The sequence below is a fragment of the Micropterus dolomieu genome, linkage group LG08 (genome assembly GCF_021292245.1).
Source record: "Micropterus dolomieu isolate WLL.071019.BEF.003 ecotype Adirondacks linkage group LG08, ASM2129224v1, whole genome shotgun sequence".
Taxonomy (NCBI): domain Eukaryota; kingdom Metazoa; phylum Chordata; class Actinopteri; order Centrarchiformes; family Centrarchidae; genus Micropterus; species Micropterus dolomieu.
Window position 1 is genome coordinate 11,366,959 of NC_060157.1, and position 20,787 is coordinate 11,387,745.

Below are 20,787 nucleotides of genomic sequence, written 5' to 3' on the forward strand. Positions count from 1 at the left end.
TATCCCCATACTAGTTTATATTAATGTGTATTAATAATGTATTAATGTGTAAGCAGCATGTTATAGCTGGAATACCAGATTGTAAAAATACTCCAAAACACATTACAAAAGTACAAGTATCAACAAAATGTACTTAAAGTATTCATACTAAAAAATACAAAAAAAGTACCCGTGTTTTTATTGTTGTATATGGCATTGTTGCATTATTATTAAGGATACATTCATGTGTAATTAAAATTTTACTGTTGTAGTTGGTGGAGGTAGAGCTGATGTTAGGCAGCTGTCAACATCTTTTTATGTGATATATTTTGTAAGATAAGGCTTTGTTTTATACGTAAAGTCAGGTAAATGTATTGGATCAAAATAACAATATTTACATATTTTAAGAACTTGACTAAATGCAGTCTAATGTTTCTTAGTTACTTTTAATCACTGCTTTTTAGTAGTCTTCTATCTTGGATATAGACGCTCTGTTTTCTGTCTGTACAAAATATTTTTTGATCTGGACCTGGTCTAATGTGGTGTACATGCGAAAAGAGCAGTGAAATAGCGCTTCATAGTATTTTCACAAATTGAATAAAGGTTTCACAAATCTGAAACTGTGTTTGTTTGAAACCTTAGCCTCTGAGGAATAATCTAGTCCAGATTTGAGAGCTCCAGGTATAGTGGTTTTGGATCTGGACCTGGTCTAATGTGGTCTGCATGTGGAGAAAAAGCAGTGAAATTGCCCTTTTTTCATTTTCACAAATAAAATAAATTTTTTTCAACTTTAAAAGTTGTTTCAGACAGCGTTAAGGCTTTGCCTAAAATGCATAACAGCTATTACAGCAGTAAAGAGCATAGAATGTATATAAAAAGGAAAAGAGGTGCAAAAAACGAAGAATCGGTCGCTCAGCAACGTAAGTTAACTTTCACTTAAGTTCCCCTTAACTTTCCCCTTAACTGCCGAATCGGAAGCTGCGACTCAAGCGCCATCGTTTAAGGAGTTTAAGTTAAAGTAAGTTGACCCAGTAAAGCCCTTATTAAAGAGCTAAATAATAACTGCAATATATTTGGACTCCAGATAATTGACTATTGAAATTTGTATGGCGTTTATAATTATTTACCGTTACCGTTTTAAGGTGGGGAGGTTTTACCCAATAACACATTTTAACGTTAGCGTAACGTTATGTCAACGTCTTGTCAAATTTACTAACGTTAGCTTAAAGTTCCTCGTTCGCTAACGCACATTCCTGAGTTATGCTAGCTTTTGTATGTTAATTATGGATAATTCGTCCACGACTGACATATTGGGAGTTGTGGCTAAATTCGTTCATGCTAGTATTATCAGTGTTAGTTAGTTTAGGCTAACTTGAACTAAATTAGATTTTTTAACACTGGCCGATCTAACGTTAGCTTCCATGGCACAGCACAGTTATCTGAAGTCGGTTGATATGTAACGCGACTCTATGTTGGAAATATAAGAATAAGAAGAAAGTAATATTTTTCCTGATCTCCGTCCCATCTCTAGAGTGAAAGATGTCATCCTTTTCCTCAGTGTGTAAAACCATCCATGCATCACCTTCACCCTCATTCAGAGAACACACCTGTGACTCTGTTGGTGTGATATTTAGCCAAGGCGGATGTTTGACACAAGATCAGGGGCAGATGTTGGGAAGTGAACTTGGCCTGATGGAGATGTCAGAGGTTGAGTATACACACCTTCAGTACCTTATCCAGGCACACATGGAGGCACAAGCTGCGCCTCCAGATGGGCCAGATGCCAGATCTTACCCTGCTACAGTGATGGGTAAAGACACCACTGGATCAATAGAGATTTCTCCAATCTCATCCACTCAAGCAATTGACCTATCAACTTCAACTGATGAACACGGCCTGGTGATGCCAGGAGAAAAGACACCAGCTTCTTATGGAGAGGTCCCAAGTTTTGTGCTGGCAAGGGTCAGAGGTGAAGACAGTCCCACTGAACCACGTACCAACAGCAGCACATCCTTACAGATGAGATCCAAATCAGCTGCTAGAGTTTGCTTGGAGAAAAGGTTCAACACCATGTCTGCTGACACCCCAAGACAGCAAGATATTCAGTCTGCAGTTCTTACCAAGTAGGTATCATTAATATTGTATTGCTATTTGTTAGTAAATATAGCCCCATAATGGTGAAGTACTGATTTTTATCTCTGTTGTTGTGTTTCAGTTTATTGACAATACTCCAGCAGTCTGCAGAGGCTCAAGAGGCAGTCATACATCCTCAAATTCAGAAGTGGATGAAAACTGAGAGAGCAAATCCTTTTGAGGTTTCCAGCCCATTTGTAGGGGGTGCATTTAACCCAGTCACCAACATGTGTGAACAAGTATGGTGAAAAATCAAAATACACTTTCTTACAGCTTTGTAAGAGACACATTTCATTGTTTAATCCTTTCCCCCCTGCTTTAATCACAGGTGATTAGCCATATTCCTCATATGGTTGAACCTAACAAGCATCAAGGTTTAATCATCCCCAAGAGTTTTTCATTTAAATTTCACCCAGAGATGGTTGTTACAAAAGCTCACTATACAAGTGGCAGCAACTCAACAGAGGAGCAGCAGTTGGTGAACATAGCAAGTAATAATATGTACTCTAAACCTAGTCTTACCTCACACTTGTAGTTTTTTTCTTGTTTCTACGCTTCAAATACATACTTTTGTGTCTAACTTATACAACTATCTTGTACACTCCCCATTTGTTTCATAGATGATGTGGCAACATCTGCTGCTGCCTCCAGGAAGCACGGTAGCACCTGCACCTTTCAACCCATCAAGGCTCATAAGGTGATCCCAGACTCTGCTGGCGAATCAGGGAGCAGCACCAGGAAAAGACCTCAACCTCATGTGCTACTTAGTCAGCGCAGGGAGAGACACAACAGTAAGGAGAGGGAACGCAGGTGAGCAGCCATTACAAACATCTGTCTCTGCAGGCCTCCACAGTTTGTGACATGGTCTTATGAAATAATCACAATTTGATCTGTCCAGGCCACAGTCACAGTCAGATATCCCCCTATGTTTCTTGTCTCTCTGTACTGTGACTGTAATGTACAAAATGTACTGTAATTAAGGCAAAATACTGAAAGATAATTATTAATTTCTGGGTTGCAACCTACTGTGTAGTTGCTTGATATTCAGACATTGTTAAATATATGTTCATTAAAAGTAAATTAAATAGGGTTGGAGAGATACACGGCTGCAATGACTGGTTGATCATTTTTTTAGATAGTTGAAAAAATCTAATCAATTAATCATTTAAAGCTAGAGTGTGGAACTTTTTTCTGTTTTATTCAAGCCCTTGCTTGATCTTCACACAATGAGGTTCACACAATTCTGATTAAGCCTTTCACCGCAAGGTTAATCTCTTTGTATTTCGCAGTATACTTTGAGTTTTTAAATCTGGTGTCGATGACGACATTAGTGATGTTTTATGCCAAGCAACAATGTTTGATTTGCCAGAGCTGAAGGGGGGAGCAACGCTGCAGAATTCTTAAGCAAAAATGACAAACATTTGCTCAGGTTCTCAAATGTGATTATTTCCCACTTTTCTTGTTCTTACATGATAGTTAATTGAATATGTTTTACTTTTGGACTGTTTGTCGGACAAAACAAGACATTTGATGATATCAAGTTGTGTTATAGGATACTGTGATGTGCATTTTTCACTGTTTTCTGTTGTTTTGTAAACTAAACGATCAATTGAATAATTAAGAAACAACTCTGCAGCTGAAATGATAATAAATGAAAATATGTATCATTTACAGAAAATATGTATTAGTTACAGCCCTAGATAGCTATCGTGATGTCTTCTGTAAGCCACTGGGACATGAGACTTTAGGATCTAAGAACAGTAAAGCTTGAGAAACACTGATTTTAAACATCTGTAGTCTTTGTTGCTGCACAGAAAGAGGATTCGTTCGTGCTGTGATGAGCTGAACATGCTGGTGCCGTTCTGTGAGTCAGGTACAGACAAAGTCACCACCCTGCAGTGGACCACTGCCTTCCTCAGATACATCAATAAAATGTACGGCGACACCTTCAAAGAGGTATGTTTGTGTTGTTCAGTCTTCAGTAGTTAAAATGTTGATTGATATAAAGCATTTTGGCTTGATCATCCTGCAACGGAGTTATTGGAGACTGCAAACCTGGGAATGGGAGATAAGAGCTTAATTACATTGCGTCTTACTGCCTGAGTAATAAGTACTGCAGCCGACTTTATATAACTTTTGTTATTTAGGGTTTGAATCAAATTCTTATTATTTTTATTGTATGAAATTAAATAAACTTTATTATTTTACTGTGATGGATTATCTTCTGTTGCGCTTTTGCAGTGGAAATTGATTCACATATGAAAAAATACATAGTATTTTAGTAGTCAGCAAATTAAAACAAGCCCTAATCTATCAAAACCACATTATGCTGGCCGCATGCAACACCATCATTACCTGCAGTAAAGGAGAGGCGATAATCTAGATAGAAGCATCTGTCATTAACCACAACAATCTGCTATTTTCCCACTTTACAGGAGTTTCAGAAGGCATTCACCAACGGGAAAGGACTCTTTCTTAAATCCACCGCTTCTTCAGACCAGGACCCAATCTACCAGGAGATGGACGAGACACTGAGCATTCCTCACGCGGTAGAACAGTGACCCCACTCACTATTTTATCTATTGAATCAGCCAGATATTTGAGTACATTTTAATTTAACCTCTGAAGTAGGTTCAGTTGTCCCATCGGCTCTGGTTATAGGTTGGGTCAATGTGTTTTTGAATGACAACAATGTTTTTAGTCTCAGACCATGTGATGCTCTCACTGGCTTTCTTTAGTTGACCACACTGTATCAAACTAGTGTTTGAATTGCCACGCTATTTCGTCTGATATATTTATTACCCCTTAGGAGGCTACATTTCCTCAAGAGGCAACATTTGTTAAAAAAGGGCTTTTCATAGAGTCATACACAGGTGGCACTGTTTCTCTTTGAAAGACAGATGATGGTGCTCTAATGATTAATTTTCAGCTCTTCAGTTATAGATCTAGCAAATTTTACCCTTTATCTGCTTAATTCAAATTTAGTTTACTTGAATTTCTAATGAATGTTTTTTTAAATGACTTTGTTTGATATTTGTTCAGACAGTACAGTGTTCAGTTTTTGTCCACATACATTTATTCTTTAATCACATATTTAAGTGTTTTGCATGGAAGTAAGTGTTACTACTTTGTAAATTAATGGAATTACTTGACTTTCATAGTGTTATGCATTACTCTGAAGTACAGACTGTTCATTTGATATGTAGAGAAGAGTAATGTTTTACTGAAAAGTGGCTTTATTTGTTCTTTCTTACAACATGTCGCTGTAGCATCTTACTGTACATACAACAGTTACCCACAAATAATAAATAGTATTTAAGGTCATGTATATTTAATAGTTACAGCACCGGTAGTACATAGTGGATGTGATCATTTTAGATGTAAACAAAAAAAGAAGGAAAAAAATACTTTGCTCCTAAGATTCTTAAATTGATTTTACAATGACTGATTTATGCATCCACAAGTTTTATTTTGTTTTTGATTCTCAAATCTAGAGAATCAACTTCACATGTAGTTTAAAAAAAAACAGTAAAAAAAAAAAGACTATCAAAAAGTGAATTTTTGTTTTTGCATTAATCTACACAATTTCTGGACATCTGGGTATTTGTGTTTTTTATTCCTTTTACAATACATACACAGCTCCTTGACAGAGGCTTTTTGCCCATGCCACCTATTTCCATATTTTACACTGTAAGCTTGTATGTTGAGGTAACACCTGTGATTTACATTAATGGGCCATGATACATGCACATTCACTTCAGGGACAGTCACTGTTGTTTTTAGAGTGTCATCTGCCAGAAGGATGGTAACCAAGGTAATGGGGGCATGGAAACAACATGTACAAAGTTTTTATACACAAAGGACTCATCATTCATTTTCCAGTTGTTTGTAAGTCAAGTCTTTTTATGTGATACTGTAGTATTTGGAGCAATGCAGTTGTTCTCTCGGACTCTTCCGTGGCTTTCTCCACTGTATTTCTGGATGTCATCTCAATGTTTTTGTCTCTCAGTTGCTCTGGGATTCATGTCAATCCTGGGATGTTCCTCTATTCCTCTCAAAATATCACACCTGTTGATGTTACTCTTCCCATCTTGTGATACAAGTATATAAATAAAGAGTACATTTTTGTGATAACTCTTTCGTTCCTTCCTTCCCTCACTTATCACCCTTCCTCCTTCCTCCTTGGGGCGGATGGCTTCAGGTTGCAGGAAGTCATGTTTAATGGTTTTTGGGGTTGGAGGATTTTCCAGCGACTGATGCTCCCTGGCAGGCTGATGTATCACAGATTCCAGGAGTTCCCTGGTGCCCAGTCCTACCTACCCTGCCTGGCTCTCCAGGCTCACCTGGATCACCTGGCGATCCATCACGCCCATCTTTGACAATACCAGGTACTCCTGGAAGACCTGTGAACAGCATACAGGGAATGAGCCAAAGACAAAATACTGCTGTTCTTTTAACTATTTTGTAATTAATCTAACAATTTTGCATCAAATATTATACCTTAACAGTAGTTAATGCAAATAGTTCAAATGATGCCACAGTCACAGAAGTCTTTCTCAAACAAGATTTCCACACACTTTAGAATTTGGTGGAGAACAACGTTCAGCTCAAGCTCTAATTAGAGTGTACTTCATGAAGCCTCATACCTTGGTGTCCTTGGTCTCCAGTGGGCCCATCAATGGCTTTGCCAATCGATCCCTTATCACCAGGCTCACCAACATCACCTGTTGTGAAAACAACATTTTAATCAATTGTGGACAGTAAGTAGCTCCCAACATTGTTGGCTTGTGACTCCTTACAAAACATTTGTGTCAAGTCGGGGTCCCTTACTATGTTTCAGATGTCTCTGCATTGTTAGCAGTTGAGAGTGACTCAAACATCTTGCATGGTTTCATTGAAATAACTGTTCAAAGCCCAAAGGCATGAAATTAGAAAGATTAGAAGATTAGAGCAAATTATATCTTTTCCTAGCGTACTTGTCATCTCACAACCCCTCAGATTTATCTTGTGATCCTTTGGAGGGGGCCTGGTCCCTAGGTTGGGAACCACTGAACTGATTTAATTTTTTATACCTCTGGGACCTGGGTCTCCAAGTTCTCCTGCCAGGCCTCTGTACCCTGGTGGTCCACGGGAACCTGGATGCCCAATAGAGCCAGCTACTCCTGGCTTTCCTGGAGGACCAGCAGGGCCAGGGCGGCCCACCATTCCAGGGGCCAGGGGTCTTCGAAGGTTAGCGGCCAGCTGTGCAATCTGATCTGCGCGTGATAGAAAACCCCAGAGGGTTAATCCCCCTGCTTACCTTTTATAGTGAACTACAGACAAAGATTAATTAAGATTTCTCACCATCGATCATTGAGCCACACAACTCTCTGATGTGCTGCTCGCTTGTCAGTTTACCCTGAAACACAAGTAAATAAGGCATTTGTAAAGTGTAAGCTCATTCACGCAGTTTATTGTAAAACACCAATGTGTGTGCATATTAAAAAATAAAACACTCACAGGTACACCTGTCTTTCCTGCAATTCCAGGCTGACCCTGCTCCCCTTGGAAGCCCATTGGTCCTTGTTTTCCTGGGGGCCCTCTTGCCCCAAGCTCTCCTTGTGGACCTGTCACGCCCTTAGGTCCCAGTTCACCCTGCTTCCCCGGCTACAAACAAGAATTATCCATTAAATGACTCATTGTATTTAGCAAAAATGAAGAAATCAATTTCTTCCAAACTGTAGCTAAATACATCCATAAGCCCCTGATTGGATCGCTGACTAAACACCAACCAAGGAGTAAACTGGGTCTACTGAGACAATGTGGGGGCGTATTCATATGGCGTGTTCCTGCTTGATAATTACGCCGACAAGCACAGCAAACAGTAAATGAGACTATGAGAGTGAGGCTCATCAGTACTGTATCTCTAGTTACATAAATTGTGCTGCAGCTTAATGTGACTCGTCTCTCCCTTGTGGCGATAGCAGTGAACAGGCCAATAAAGCGAAAGCAGCAATACCTATCTCTAATTAATCCTATTAAACCTGGAATGTGAAGCAGAATCATGTGCTGTGAGTCTGACAAGTGGGCAACAGCTCAGAGCTTGGCACCAGTTTTTAATGTTTAGTGAGGGAGTTTGGAACAAACTTGTGCTGCTAATTACACCCACACACAACATCTGATCTAACTATGTTCTGTGCTAATAGATGGACATCTACTGTATGTGGCGGGGTCCATGAAGAGGCATGAAACACTGTCAGAGGACACAAGGAACATAATGTAAATGAAAACACTGATGTAGCTCACCTCTCCTTTTTGTCCAACTGGGCCAAAAGGACCCTGAAAATAAGGACGTATGTTTAGTTAAACATAAGTGAAAACTATTTTTAAAAAAGATGCAATAAAACGTCCATCCATCGTCAACCGCTTATCCTGCGTACAGGGTCGCGGGGGCAATAAAACATTTTAGAACATAAATACAATACATTCAACTATGAATTAGGGTTTACATTTGAAGATATCAAATGTAAACCCAGATCCTAGTTCAAACTCTTCCGATGACTCGGAACGTAAAAACTAAAAGCTGCTTCACCAGGAGTCACATTATAATTACCAGTAGTTAAGAATCATTTTAACTAATCTATAAAATGAGGTGACCAAGTCAAGATTCAAGTGTTACATCTTTTCCATATGGTCCTAGTTAGCAATCGGGCAGCAGAGTTCTGAATCAGTTGTATGACTAATTACAGCTAACAGAGATACGAGTCCCTGGGTCACTAATACTGCCAGTGTTTGGACTGAAAATTAAGAATATACTTACAGGTTCTCCATTCTCTCCTGGTAAACCATCACTTCCTGCTACACCCTAGAGAGACAACATAAGATCTGAATTATTGGGCTTTTTCTTGGGCTGATAAAAACAGTTTCAACATCATAACTGAGGGGGGTTGTTTTTTCTTAGTTGGAGGTCAGTAGAGGTCATATTTAAGTTTGACCAGTGTGAACTTTGAATTGGAAATATTTACCATGTCTCCTTTAGCCCCAGAAGCTCCAACTGGACCCTATAGGTTTAAAAAGGGAGAGAGAGAGGGAAATAAATGAGAGCAATGTACAGACATTTTGTGGAAGGCCAGCTGTGGCAGAAGGAAGGGGGGATGAAGGGAAGTGAGGTGGGCTGGTTGAGGGGAACCCGGAGAGGTATAAAGACGGACTTTGTTCTGGCCTCAGATTCTGAACAGGAGGCCTTTTTGTGTTTGAGATCTCTCCTGGCTGCAGTTCGAGTTTATACCACTAAGACTGAGGTGGGATGACCTGGGTGTTGACATACAGTACCCTCCCATGAGTGAAGCTGGATAGTTACATATCTCTACTCTGTCTAAGTTTATCTGGAGATATGCTACATTTCTTAAAGTTTTATTCTTTTACTTTGGCCCTGAATGAAGATTCTTTGAGTTTGGGGGGCTTTTACCTGTTTTTGTTGACAATTACTATTATAGTAGTAGTAGATAGTTTTTTAAATTTAAATGCAAAAATTGTCTGGTTCCAGCTTCTCAAATCTGAACATTTTCTTGTTTTCAGAGTTAAGTCTGATAGTAAACTGAATAGATTTGTGTTTTTTGGCAAAACAAGACATTTTAGGATGTTGCAATGGTTGGCGTTTTATAGACCAAATGATTTATCGATGAATTGAGAAAACAACTGGTAGATTAATCAATAGTAGAGAATATATTTTCATTATTATAATACCGTTCACCAGCCCTATACTGGATCAGGGATCACACTTGATGCCCTGGGACACTTTCAATATTGTCACATATGTCAAACTCACTCTGTCACCAAACTCTCCACGGATTCCTGTTGGACCTGGAAGACCTGGATCCCCCAAGGCTCCTTTTAACCCCTGCAGTACATGGCACAGACAGCTAGTGAGTTAACTCGTAAAAAACAAAACAAAAAAAAACAACATGATATTGATGATGTGATGTCATGCAACTGACCTGGAAGCCTTTCACTCCCTGAGGCCCAGCATTGCCCGCTGGTCCAATACCTCCCTGTTGGAAACAGACACTGTCATGTAATCTCACTGGGAAGTAGTAAAACAAACTGGGTAAATGGTCCCTCTTGATAAAGATGTTTTTTTTCTTGCTAACATTTCAGAGAATGTGAACAAAAAATAAATGGACATGCTGGTTGTGTGAGGTGTGATTTATTAGGCGGCACAGTGTGTGAGAGAAGTTTGTTAATTCCTATAACCTATGCTGTTTTATGCTTTTTTTTAATTTTACTTGCTGCAGGCTCTGATGTAAAAAAGAAAGACCTCTCTGTTTATGAATTCCTCCTTTATGAATACCATCTCTCCCCACCGGCCCTGCATTACTAACAAACTCCACCTTAACAAGCCACTGAATCAGTTGCAATACTCTTAGTACTTTTGTAGCAGAATATCATTGACTTCAACGAACAGTTGTTTATTATCCTGCTATTTCAGGAGCAAATTTATTCTGTATGCTGCTATGTACTGTCTTTTAACATGGTTACATTAATTCTTAATTTCTTTTTCATGTCATTGTGCATTCAACTACTCACCCTGGTTATTAGAACAGTATACTTTAAAGTGCTGGAAAGTGAGTCTAAATTCAGTAAACTGGATAAATTCAAAAGATTACCATCTGTGCAGCAGAAAGTCTAATAATTTATCTTCAAAATTGGGTGAAGATTATTTTTGAATGTCCTGTAATAGATGCTTTTGAAGCTTTTATAGCTGTACAAGCAGCAGTGCAGCAATTTGATACAGATAAATGCACATGTTGCCTTGGTTTTAGTGTAAACTTACAGCCACTCCTCTGGGTCCTGCTATCCCCCTTTCTCCGGGAATGCCAATGTCACCCTGAGGGAGGAGACGAAAGATGGTGTGGACAAGTCAGGAAAGTTTTGCGTCCAGATGCAACATTGTTTAAGGTTCGATGTGGGGTTAAGTGACATGTCAGTGAGGCTGTGACCCAGTAATACCCCCTCCCCCTCCAAAAAAAAGCCCATCAGATACATACAGGAATACCTGGCTCTCCAGAAGGCCCCGTCTCCCCGGCCTTCCCAGGATCACCCTGGTGTAGAAGAAGGGACAAGATAAAAGTTGTCCTCCATGGTCCTAATCTTTAAGGTTACCATATGTTTCTATTTTGTTGTAATACTCACAACTTCTCCTTTAGACCCCTTTGCACCAGCCTTTCCTTGTAGACCCTGTGACACAAAATACCTACAGTGACGACACTGTGTGAGATCTTCTTAACATTTTCATCAGTATACCAACTGAGCTTTCCTTTTTCAGGAGTTTAACACACCATTATTTACTGATCACAAGACATGCTTAGGACTGATTTTGAGAAAATGAATGTGCTGAAGGGTGCTGAGAGTGGAAACGCTGCTCTCTCTTAGACAGGAAGTCTAATTCAAAATACTTACAGGAAGGCCGTTTGGTCCTTTCTCTCCGACTACCCCATGGCGTCCAGCATCGCCCTATCAACACAGACAACACTGTGACTGTGACATAAGCTTCACTCAGGCTGTGAACTCACGGCTAATTTAAGCCCAGAGCATGCAGAAAGGGTGCAGCTTACCTTGTCGCCATCTAATCCTGGTGTACCATCTTTGCCGTCTCTGCCAGGAATACCCTGCAGAAGACATCACATATGATTCTCATGGTTCTGAGAGGTGATGTTTATGAAAATTTCTTTTAAATATTTGCACTTACAGGCTCCCCTTTGGGTCCTGCTCCCCCAGGACCTCCTTTGGGCCCAATTTTACCCTGTTGAAAGACACATCCGGGTGTCATTTATACATCTTGTATGTACTTGTGAAACTAATAGTCACAAATCAAAGTCTTTTAGTTACAATTTCTCCTTTGGGTCCTTTGAATCCCTGTGGTCCTTTTTCTCCGCTGTCACCCTGGAGACATCAGATGAAACACACACAGCTATTCATTGATGGGACCAGCTGTCTATTGTGGCTGTGAACTACTACCAAACTCTAATTTTATTTCAAGTGTGTTTCAAACAAAGAGAGACTCACTGTCTTTCCAATGATGCCGGCGATGCCAGGTTTGCCTCTGAAACCAGGCAAGCCCTAGACAAAGAGCATGAGGTCAAAGGAAACAAAGTGTAAGTACGCACATTTAAATGTCAAAAGTTGCTCATTAAGGAAGGAGTGATCATGTTCTAAAAGTTGCTTACTCTGTCTCCTACAGCTCCCATTGGGCCTTGTAAACCTCTGAGACCCCGTGGACCCTGAAATCAACATTAGAGCATTGTCAAGGCACTTTAAAACTTCAAAAACCATTCAGGATGTTTAATAATTACATAAAAACAAAAGTTCTGAATAATCTCTATGTAACTCACCTGCAGACCAACAGTCCCAGGAATACCTGGTGGGCCAGGTGGACCAGCATCACCCTAGAGGCAGAACAGGACGGCAACAAAACACCAATTCAAACTCATTATATGTTCATTCTATTCTTATGTAACTTCATTAGTCACATTATACCACTGACAGCAGCCGAAATATTTATGTCACACCATAAACTCACCTTCTCTCCATCTTTTCCAGGCTCTCCCTTGTCTCCTTTATGCCCCGTGTGACCCTACGTGAGCAAAAATACACAGAATTCAATACAGACATGAGGAAATGTATTGTGAGGTCGCGGGGTGACATGATCAGATTCCCAGGGGACATACTGATCAGCATATCATTCAAACCAATTTAAAAAAAGGAGCTGTGACAGAAACTATATTCACCTTGAATCCTGGCATCCCAGGAGGACCAGAGGGACCAGGGGGACAGATTGCAGGACACTGCAGATGACAGGGACAAAACAATGAGGACTGAGTTTACTGTCGTCACGCTGCTCTCACAGGTGTGTGATCGAGAACTTACCAGAAGGTCACCGCTGAGATCATGAAGAGTACCAGGAAGACCCTGACAGAAGGAGAAATTACACCACAGAGATGTTTTATTAGAGATAATGTTAATGCACTCCTGGTTCAGTGCGTTTCCTTCCTCACATTTGGTAAGGGGCATGTGTGAATTTCACATTCATTCAGATAAACTGGGTGGTAGGGGAAAATATAACATATGACTATAATGTACCAGCAGCACAAATTAGCAAGTATATAATGATACTTACTGGTGGTCCATCAGGGCCAGGAGGTCCAGGAAGTCCTGGAAGACCCTCAGCACCCTGAGAAATGAATAGATAGCACCGAGATTAGCAGCATCTTTTGCATCTCAGTTTAATATGAGTGATGAGATTTTGTTTCTTGATTATATCAAAGTTAAAGCCAGTCTACTAAACATCTGATCACAGTTACAGCAATCAATTGTGATTTTCTTTGTGGTCCTTGGTTAAAAAAACAAAATCGATTTGTTTATTGTCACTTCTCTCGGATGTTTTAACTTCATTGTGCAGAACAATGTATTGATGGCTGTTTTTCAAATGAATCTGCTGAAGGGGGAATGTTTCTCTGTGCTCCCCTTAAATCTGAGTCTAGGACCACAAAGCATGATTTAGTGACATCACAACTAGTTTAGAAGCCAATCGTCATCCCTTATGCAACTTACACGTGAGTTTCAGTAAAGTAGGAGACATCTTGTTAGTGAACTTTTGACTCGAAAAACATAAATTGGTAGATTGTGGATTCCTCAATGACGGAGAAGGAGTAGATGAAATTCTAAAGATTTTTTCTTTGTCTTAAATCATCTGTGGAGGGGATCTTTAACTACTCAAAGGTGGTAAAAAGTAGATGTACTTCATTTGACCCCTCGCTGCATCTCTGTAGACGATGGTAACCCTGACATAAAATCCTTATACTGACCCCAACTGCATTTTTAACACTAACCCCAACCTTAAAATGAATCCTGACCAAGACAATAAATATCTTCACACAGCTGCTAACAATACTTATGAGCATCTGATAATCCAAATAAAGTGTGACCCAGTAGAAAGACTAGGCCAGTCCACATACTAAAGTGCCTCTCCAGTAGTTATTCTTATCCTGCTCCTGCTACATTATATAGGGATTTAGGTCAATGTTGTACTGGTTGATTTTAGCAGAGCTGTGAGTTAAAAAAAACCCTGCTGGATCTCAGTCAGAATCAGTGTCACTGTTTCTGCTGCAGAGGCTTTTTAGCCAAATAAATAATAATTAACTGGATGGTAAACTGACACTTTTCTTTCCAATTAGGTACTGAATCAAGCATAGAATAAAATAGAATAGATAACAAGAATGATTTGACTGTCTCATTTTGAATCAGTGGATGGTACTTCTCGATGAGGATGACAGAAAATGTAATTAGGGAGATCAGACAAATACTCACCGCTGGACCCTGGGGTCCGACTCCGCCTGGCAACCCATTGGTTCCAGGTAGTCCCTGGAAACAAAAGACAACGGGTGTGAGCAAGACATCAGAATACGTGAGTAGATGTAGCACTCATTCAGGGCTACAACAATGTGTAAAATGCGCAAGCATACTCTCCCAGGATGCAAACACGCATGTAAAAATGATAAAAAGACAGTGTTGTGTACTCACTGGAGCTCCTGGTCTCCCTCTGCCCTACGGAAGAAACAGGAAGGCAAATTAAGTCACAAACACTGAGGGGATGATTAGATTTACCCACAACATCAAATCCACCACGTGATGTATTACTGCATCAAATCCGCTTTGAAAGTTATATCCCAGGTTGTAGCTGTGTGGTGGATATGCACTTTCGCTATCCAGTTGGATCAGAGAAAACTATAATCCGAGTATTCCTGTGACAATGTGTGACACTGCCGCTTTCCAAAGCTGAGTTACAGCACTGACTTTACAGCAGAATTACAGAACTTGATTCTCTTAGTGTAAAATTATCCGATGAAAAGGAGAAACTGCCTTTGATCGGATCAGGTATAAGACGGTATATACGGTAAAACAAAATGAAAGGGAAGTCTTTTAGGCTAATATGGTCAGTGTAACAGTTGTCAGGGTGCACTTTGTGATGTTTCTTAGGTGTTACATTAGTATGTGGAGGTACTTACAGGAGATCCAGGTGGCCCAGGAGGTCCAGGATCACCCTGTGGAGATCAAGGGAAAATGCCACAATCAAACTTTAGGACATAATCATAAACAGTACAAAACAAATCTAAATTGTTATGCATGTGTGAACCTAATAGAAATGTTTTATTTTTCACTTTTTCCAAAATTTGGGCTTGTTAATTAAACAAATGCACATTAATGAGCAGCTCTATCTCTTTTAATTTTGTAGAGAGTACACAGTACCAGTGTTTACTGTACAGTAGTGTTTACAAGTTTAAAGTAAACTTTGTTCTGCATGTTTTTAGCCCACTAGTGGGGGTTTCTATTCAACAGCTCTTTTTCTTTATTGTAGTGTTGGTTACTGAGTATGAATGTATATGTGTGTGGTGCTAGTCGCATCCCAGCTAGCCACAATGAGGGACAAGGAGTGTTGTTGCTATATATGACTTAATTTTATATTCTATTAATACCTTCAAAAAAGGTGTTGTCATTGTTTCCTGTTTTTACTGTTCATGATTAATACAGGCAAATAGTATTTAAAAAAGAAAAGGATGCTGACATGTAGTTCTGCTGTAGGTCACAAGACTGTTCATTAAAGTTACTGAGAGGAGAAAATGTCTGGATCGTGGCAATTATTGCAATCAATTAAAATGACCATACATTTTTCTCAAAATCAATGATCGAATATTTAGTGTGGTCATCTGTATAATCCCACAACAATTCATATACTTAGTATTGTTAGCTATGGAGGACACAATAACAAGTATTTTGGTCTGAGAGATGTCTTCCGCTTTCCTTCACTTACTTCCAATCGTTTACTTTTTTCATCCATTATTTCTGTCACTAAAAAAATTACTTCTTCAAACTTGTTCCATGAATAAAATATGAAATTGTGGTATCCTGTTATGCCCCTTCTTCTTTCCTTACTAATCTGGCATGATCACTTCTCCTCCTACTTTTCTAACTCTTTGTTTGCCTCCCTCACAGCTGTATTTGAGTTGTCTGACTCCAAATAAACAGGCCTAACACAGTGATGTTACTTATTTACGGTACTCCTCAGTCTGCAAACTACACAATAGGGAATTCTGACACACAAATCACAAACAAACAGATGCGAGGGAGCTGAAAATGACCTATGAATACAATAATAAGCCTAAAATTAGAGACAAATCAGTATTGTGTTGTGAAAATGAACAGTCACCATTACTGTTATTTGGTTTAGTGAGATAATATACTGCTGCACACTAGCTTATGTGTGTCTGTCTCAAACTCCACCGGTTTGATCCTGTTTGCCTTTGCATGACTCTTCAGCACTATGAACCAGCCATGACAGTGTAGTAATCTGAGTAATTAGGGACAGTGGTTGGCTCAAGCTTCTTCATTAGGTTGGCTAATTAGCTGAATTGGGAAGTGGTCTTCCTGTTTAATCATAAGATGTGGCAGTGCAGACATAGTTGGATGCCACATGTGTTGTAATTCTGTCTTCTCTTGTATCTCTCTGAGGATAATACCTGTTTCTCTCAGCATCAGGGTCATCATCATCATCCCCTGCAGTCTTACAGATTGGTGGGAAACAGTGTGCATTCCGGGCCGGATTAGGAAAGCAGCAGAAATAAAGCCGATTCTGATCCCTCATTAAAAATATTCCCAACCAAGAGGCTGAGTCGGCTTGACAAATCCAGGCTGACAGAGAAAACACGGGTGGTGTCCCTGTTAGACCTTCCTAAAGAGCAGCACCCAATCAGCATGCAGGGTTTCTGCATACACATGTCTTCTTGTGTCTCACTAGTGGCTGACATCAAGTGGTTGATTAATGGGGGGTATTTGAAGTAGAGAAGGTCATACAATTCAACTGGGTGCATCTTTATGCAGCAGATCCCAGAAAGATCAAAAGACTGAGACACACTTACTGGTTCCCCTGGGGGGCCATCCTTCCCAGAAGGACCATCGGGACCTGTCAAACCCTGATGAGAAAACACATCATTCAGTTGTACATCATTGTGTCATACTCTGCGATTATTATAAACATAGCAGAATCTCTGTTTGGGTATTCCTTGACAAAGGAAAAGATAGTGTGTTGATGTTAGTTTAAGAATTGTGCATTGTTTGTTGATTGGATGCTTACGTCCACCCCTGGAAGTCCTGGCAGGCCTGGTTTTCCTGGTACACCTGGTATTCCTGCTTTCCCTTTGGGACCCTGCATAGACAGAGATTTAGGAAATCAATGATTTAATCAACTAATTGACTTCTACTGCTTTTATCTGGACATTATGAAATGCAGCCAAAACAAAACAAACAAAATAAAAATGTACTGTTTAACCTCATAAAATCATTTTTGGGGAGGTTTTCCTTATCCAAATCCAGTTTAAGGATAGAGGCTACTGTACAGACTGAAAAGGCGTTTGAGACAAATTTGTGATTATGGCTATATAAGGGACTGAGCGAAAATTATTAGGGTGAGAGAGCGGGCCAGAAAGGGTCAGGGTATCAAATTTTACTTTTTTTTAATGTGTACATCGGTACCGCAATTTGTAAGTTCCATTTATAACACTGGTACACTCATACAGTCCCTAAATTAAACTGACTTGACTTGTTGGAATACTTACTGCTTTCCCTGACAATCCAGCAGGTCCAGGTTTACCCTGTTAGTGAGAAAAGAAAAAAATGTAATATAACCAGACAGAAATGTGTATTTTATTCATTTTGTTCATTTGTTGTGCACTGCCACAGGCCCAAATACTTCCATTGAATACAGTCTTGTCATCAATAACTTGGTTGTAATACCAACAACAGAACTGTTAAAGTGACTGAAGCAGTGAGTCTCTGGTCTGCCTCAGTATAAAGGATATGATGGTTAGCTTCTGCAGTGTCTAGGGAAGAACAAACACTATTAAACAGTCCCAACGCTGACTGGTCACATGACAAAAGCTTTTGGTTTGGTTTGTACATGGGGCTGAAGGTGCAGGGAGGAGGTGTGAGAAACTCTAGATGGTCTCACTGGGTTGGGGAATGTATGAAAGGACCCTCTGTGTGCCTAAACTTTCCTGTAGTCACAAAAATATCCTACAAAATACTCTGAGATGTCCAGACATGGATATACAATATTTTCTAACATTTGCTTTTAATATATCAAAAACATTTGACAAAAATCAAAGATGTTGCCAAAAGTTTTTCTTTTTGCTTGGCTTCCCTTTAATCCAATTTCCTCTTACAACTTGAGTAAATAAACTTTCATCACATCATTTTACTCATATTTTTCCAAAACATCACATCCTGCATACCAGCAAAACCCCTTAAACAAGTCTGGTGGCTTAAATTTCAGTGGATTGTTCTTGTATTGGCAACATTTATTGAAAAGCTACAATGATGGAAATCCAGACATATCTGGCTGACTGATTATACTGTACGAGTTAATATGAACAACTATAACGAACACGAGCCATTCACTGTGTAAATACAATCTAAGCTTTGAAATGTTTAATAGAAAAGTATTATTAACCAGAGAGTTTTTCACTACTTTACTTCACCCACAAAACTCCATTTAGCAGAAAACGCCTACCTGACCAAAAGGATTATGATTTCATAACTGTAGGAGGGGCTTTGGGAGGAGTCAACGTAATAAAAACTAACATCTAGAAACATTTCAGCCACATTTACGCACAAAGAAAACACTGTCTACCAAATGTAACTGAGTGGGAATTCAATTTTTGATATACAACATGAAGAACCACTGAGCTGTTACTAAACAATCTATCATTATAGAGGCTGTGGCACAAGTGTAGTAAATAAATAATAAATTATTCTGATCTGGTATCTTGATCTGGAACTTGACACCCCATTTTTCTTAAAAGACTAGGCGGGATCTCTTAATTACTCAAGGAAAGAAAACCAAATTCAAATGAGGTGCAAATATTTTGGTTTGGTCAACTCACATCAGTGCCATCCCTTCCCGGTGGCCCTGGGGGTCCTGGTGGCCCAGGAGCTCCTCTGGGGCCCGGCCTCTGCAATATAAAATTCCTCCAAATCAGGCATTTCTCCCTGAGTGATATTAGGCATCCATTGTTCTTTCCACACCACAAATACAGTCTACATGTGCAGGTTGTTGTTTGATGTGATATAAAATAGAAAGTGATGACAAAGGTTTGGTTTTCTGGTACCAACAGTATCGATTAGAAAACTTGTAAAATATATTCAGGAGATTATTGAATTAAATAATTGTGTCTCATTCTTAGTAGTTAGACACAAATTCAGTTCAACTGCAACTTGACGCTGATGTAAACAGGCGCGCATAAAGACGCTTTAACTCTCCTCTTACGCACAAGAGGAAGGCTAAACTAGATTTCTATGAAACACAAATAAATCAATAATTCACGGGTCATCTAAACAAAATACACTTATTTGACTTTTCAAATGAGCCTGCGTTTCGACTCAGCCAGGGAGCCTGAATGAACAGAGGTGGCATTGTGCGCTGTGGCACTGATCTCCAACCCGTGCATTCCGCAGGTTCAGGGAAAACATAACCCCCAACTTCACCAAATAGTGCGAAAGGCACAGCCACCTGCACACAATCAGGCTGACATGGAAGAGTAAAAATAGGCCCACAGAGCAAGAGAGACAAAATACCAGCCACGTCCAGCCAATGATAATTGTACGAAAAGAATAAAGAGCATATGAGTATTAAACTACTCAGAGAAACCATCAGGTAGGGGGAGAAAATGCAGGTCAGGCGTCAAGCAGGTGTAAATGAGAACGACTGTTATCATCATTATAACCACCATCAACACAAGGGATAGGCTTTATTTTCATTAGGTGGAGCAGTAGGTTACATTAACTTTTTGCAGTAAGTCAAGAATATACATTAAACGCTATCAGCACAAAACACACACCGCCAAAATGAAAGGAGGTACGCGGGACTTGATAATTCTTACCTGGGCTGAGGATGATGTCAAAAGCTGGCACAGTAAGAGCACCCAAAGAGCAGAGAACATCGCCATGGCTCCCGCTCGCCCTCACAAACCCGAGTTTATGCGGAAAAAGGTAAAATCCCCGGTTCCCGGTCGTCTCGAAACTCCCCCCAGCGCCTTTCTTCACCTCACGGCGCACAGCTCCTGAGTGGCTTTCTCTTTGGTTCCAGATAAACCCGAGCCTCCAGCCGAAGGGGCTGAACTCAATCTGGCGCACCGAACGCAGGGGTGAGGGGGGTCAGGAGGAGTGAGGGAAGGCAGCAAGCAAGAGGGGACACAATTTCGGACACCAAGAAAGTGGGCTGAGCTAAAAAGAAATATGCGGGGGTTCCTGCTTTGACCAATTACACACTGACCTGAAACACAAATCTTCCAAATCTGCAAGGTGAAAAAAAGGAGCTGGCCTTCTTTAAGGGCTCTTTAACGGTAGCCTGTGTATTAGTACAATGTTAAAAGTAAAAGTGGCACTCCATAAACTTCCATCAAGTTCAGTGACTCTTAAGAGACACATTCAAAAAAGGTTGATCAAAATTGAAGTAGGGAGGCCATGACATCCTGAGGTAGCCTATGTATGTATTCAGCTCCAAAAATGCTGGATCCTTCATTTCTCATAATACAACTCAGCAGCAATAATTCAATAGAAACTCCACAGACATCCTAAATTTGTAAC

General features: G+C 39.9%; 2 protein-coding genes across 4 annotated transcripts; one reads left to right on the forward strand and one right to left on the reverse strand.

Annotated features, from left to right (window-relative positions):
* The first annotated feature begins 904 nt into the window (after positions 1 to 904).
* Positions 905 to 6,246, forward strand: LOC123974557 (transcription factor-like 5 protein). Of its 3 annotated transcripts, none has more exons than XM_046055365.1 (7): positions 905 to 997; positions 1,511 to 2,102; positions 2,195 to 2,351; positions 2,441 to 2,603; positions 2,733 to 2,922; positions 3,927 to 4,068; positions 4,548 to 6,246. In XM_046055365.1, exons 2-7 carry the CDS (start codon positions 1,519 to 1,521, stop codon positions 4,671 to 4,673), a joined length of 1,362 nt encoding a protein of 453 aa, XP_045911321.1. In that variant the 5' UTR covers positions 905 to 997; positions 1,511 to 1,518; the 3' UTR covers positions 4,674 to 6,246. The 3 variants fall into 3 exon arrangements, with proteins under 3 accessions (XP_045911321.1, XP_045911323.1, XP_045911322.1); XM_046055367.1 differs by having other exon boundaries at positions 910 to 997; positions 1,538 to 2,102; XM_046055366.1 differs by lacking the exon at positions 905 to 997 and adding an exon at positions 1,018 to 1,121.
* col9a3 (collagen, type IX, alpha 3) lies at positions 5,242 to 20,292 on the reverse strand. The gene is made up of 32 exons (XM_046055362.1): positions 20,082 to 20,292; positions 19,086 to 19,154; positions 17,760 to 17,795; positions 17,279 to 17,350; positions 17,064 to 17,117; positions 15,156 to 15,191; positions 14,671 to 14,694; positions 14,458 to 14,511; positions 13,268 to 13,321; positions 13,018 to 13,059; positions 12,879 to 12,935; positions 12,671 to 12,724; positions 12,483 to 12,536; positions 12,318 to 12,371; positions 12,157 to 12,210; positions 11,980 to 12,033; positions 11,840 to 11,893; positions 11,706 to 11,759; positions 11,551 to 11,604; positions 11,284 to 11,328; positions 11,139 to 11,192; positions 10,925 to 10,978; positions 10,089 to 10,142; positions 9,920 to 9,991; positions 9,117 to 9,152; positions 8,912 to 8,956; positions 8,398 to 8,430; positions 7,612 to 7,758; positions 7,456 to 7,510; positions 7,185 to 7,367; positions 6,759 to 6,836; positions 5,242 to 6,515 (listed from the first exon to the last, which is right to left on the reverse strand). The coding sequence occupies exons 1-32, from the start codon at positions 20,145 to 20,147 to the stop codon at positions 6,331 to 6,333; spliced, it is 2,037 nt and encodes a 678-aa protein (XP_045911318.1). The 5' UTR covers positions 20,148 to 20,292; the 3' UTR covers positions 5,242 to 6,330.
* Between the last annotated feature and the right edge of the window lie 495 nt (positions 20,293 to 20,787).

Bases quoted from the DNA above. Each gene is read 5' to 3' on its own strand.
- LOC123974557 (XM_046055365.1), top strand. From the start codon at position 1,519: ATGTCATCCTTTTCCTCAGTGTGTAAAACCATCCATGCATCACCTTCA. The intron at 2,604-2,732 runs GTAATAATATGT...TTTGTTTCATAG, and splicing joins GCAGTTGGTGAACATAGCAA to ATGATGTGGCAACATCTGCT. The intron at 2,923-3,926 runs GTGAGCAGCCAT...GTTGCTGCACAG, and splicing joins AGTAAGGAGAGGGAACGCAG to AAAGAGGATTCGTTCGTGCT.
- col9a3 (XM_046055362.1), bottom strand. From the start codon at position 20,147: ATGGCGATGTTCTCTGCTCTTTGGGTGCTCTTACTGTGCCAGCTTTTG. The intron at 14,695-15,155 runs GTAAGTACCTCC...TTTCTTCCGTAG, and splicing joins CTGGGCCACCTGGATCTCCT to GGCAGAGGGAGACCAGGAGC. The intron at 13,060-13,267 runs GTAAGTATCATT...TCCTTCTGTCAG, and splicing joins CTGGCCCTGATGGACCACCA to GGTCTTCCTGGTACTCTTCA.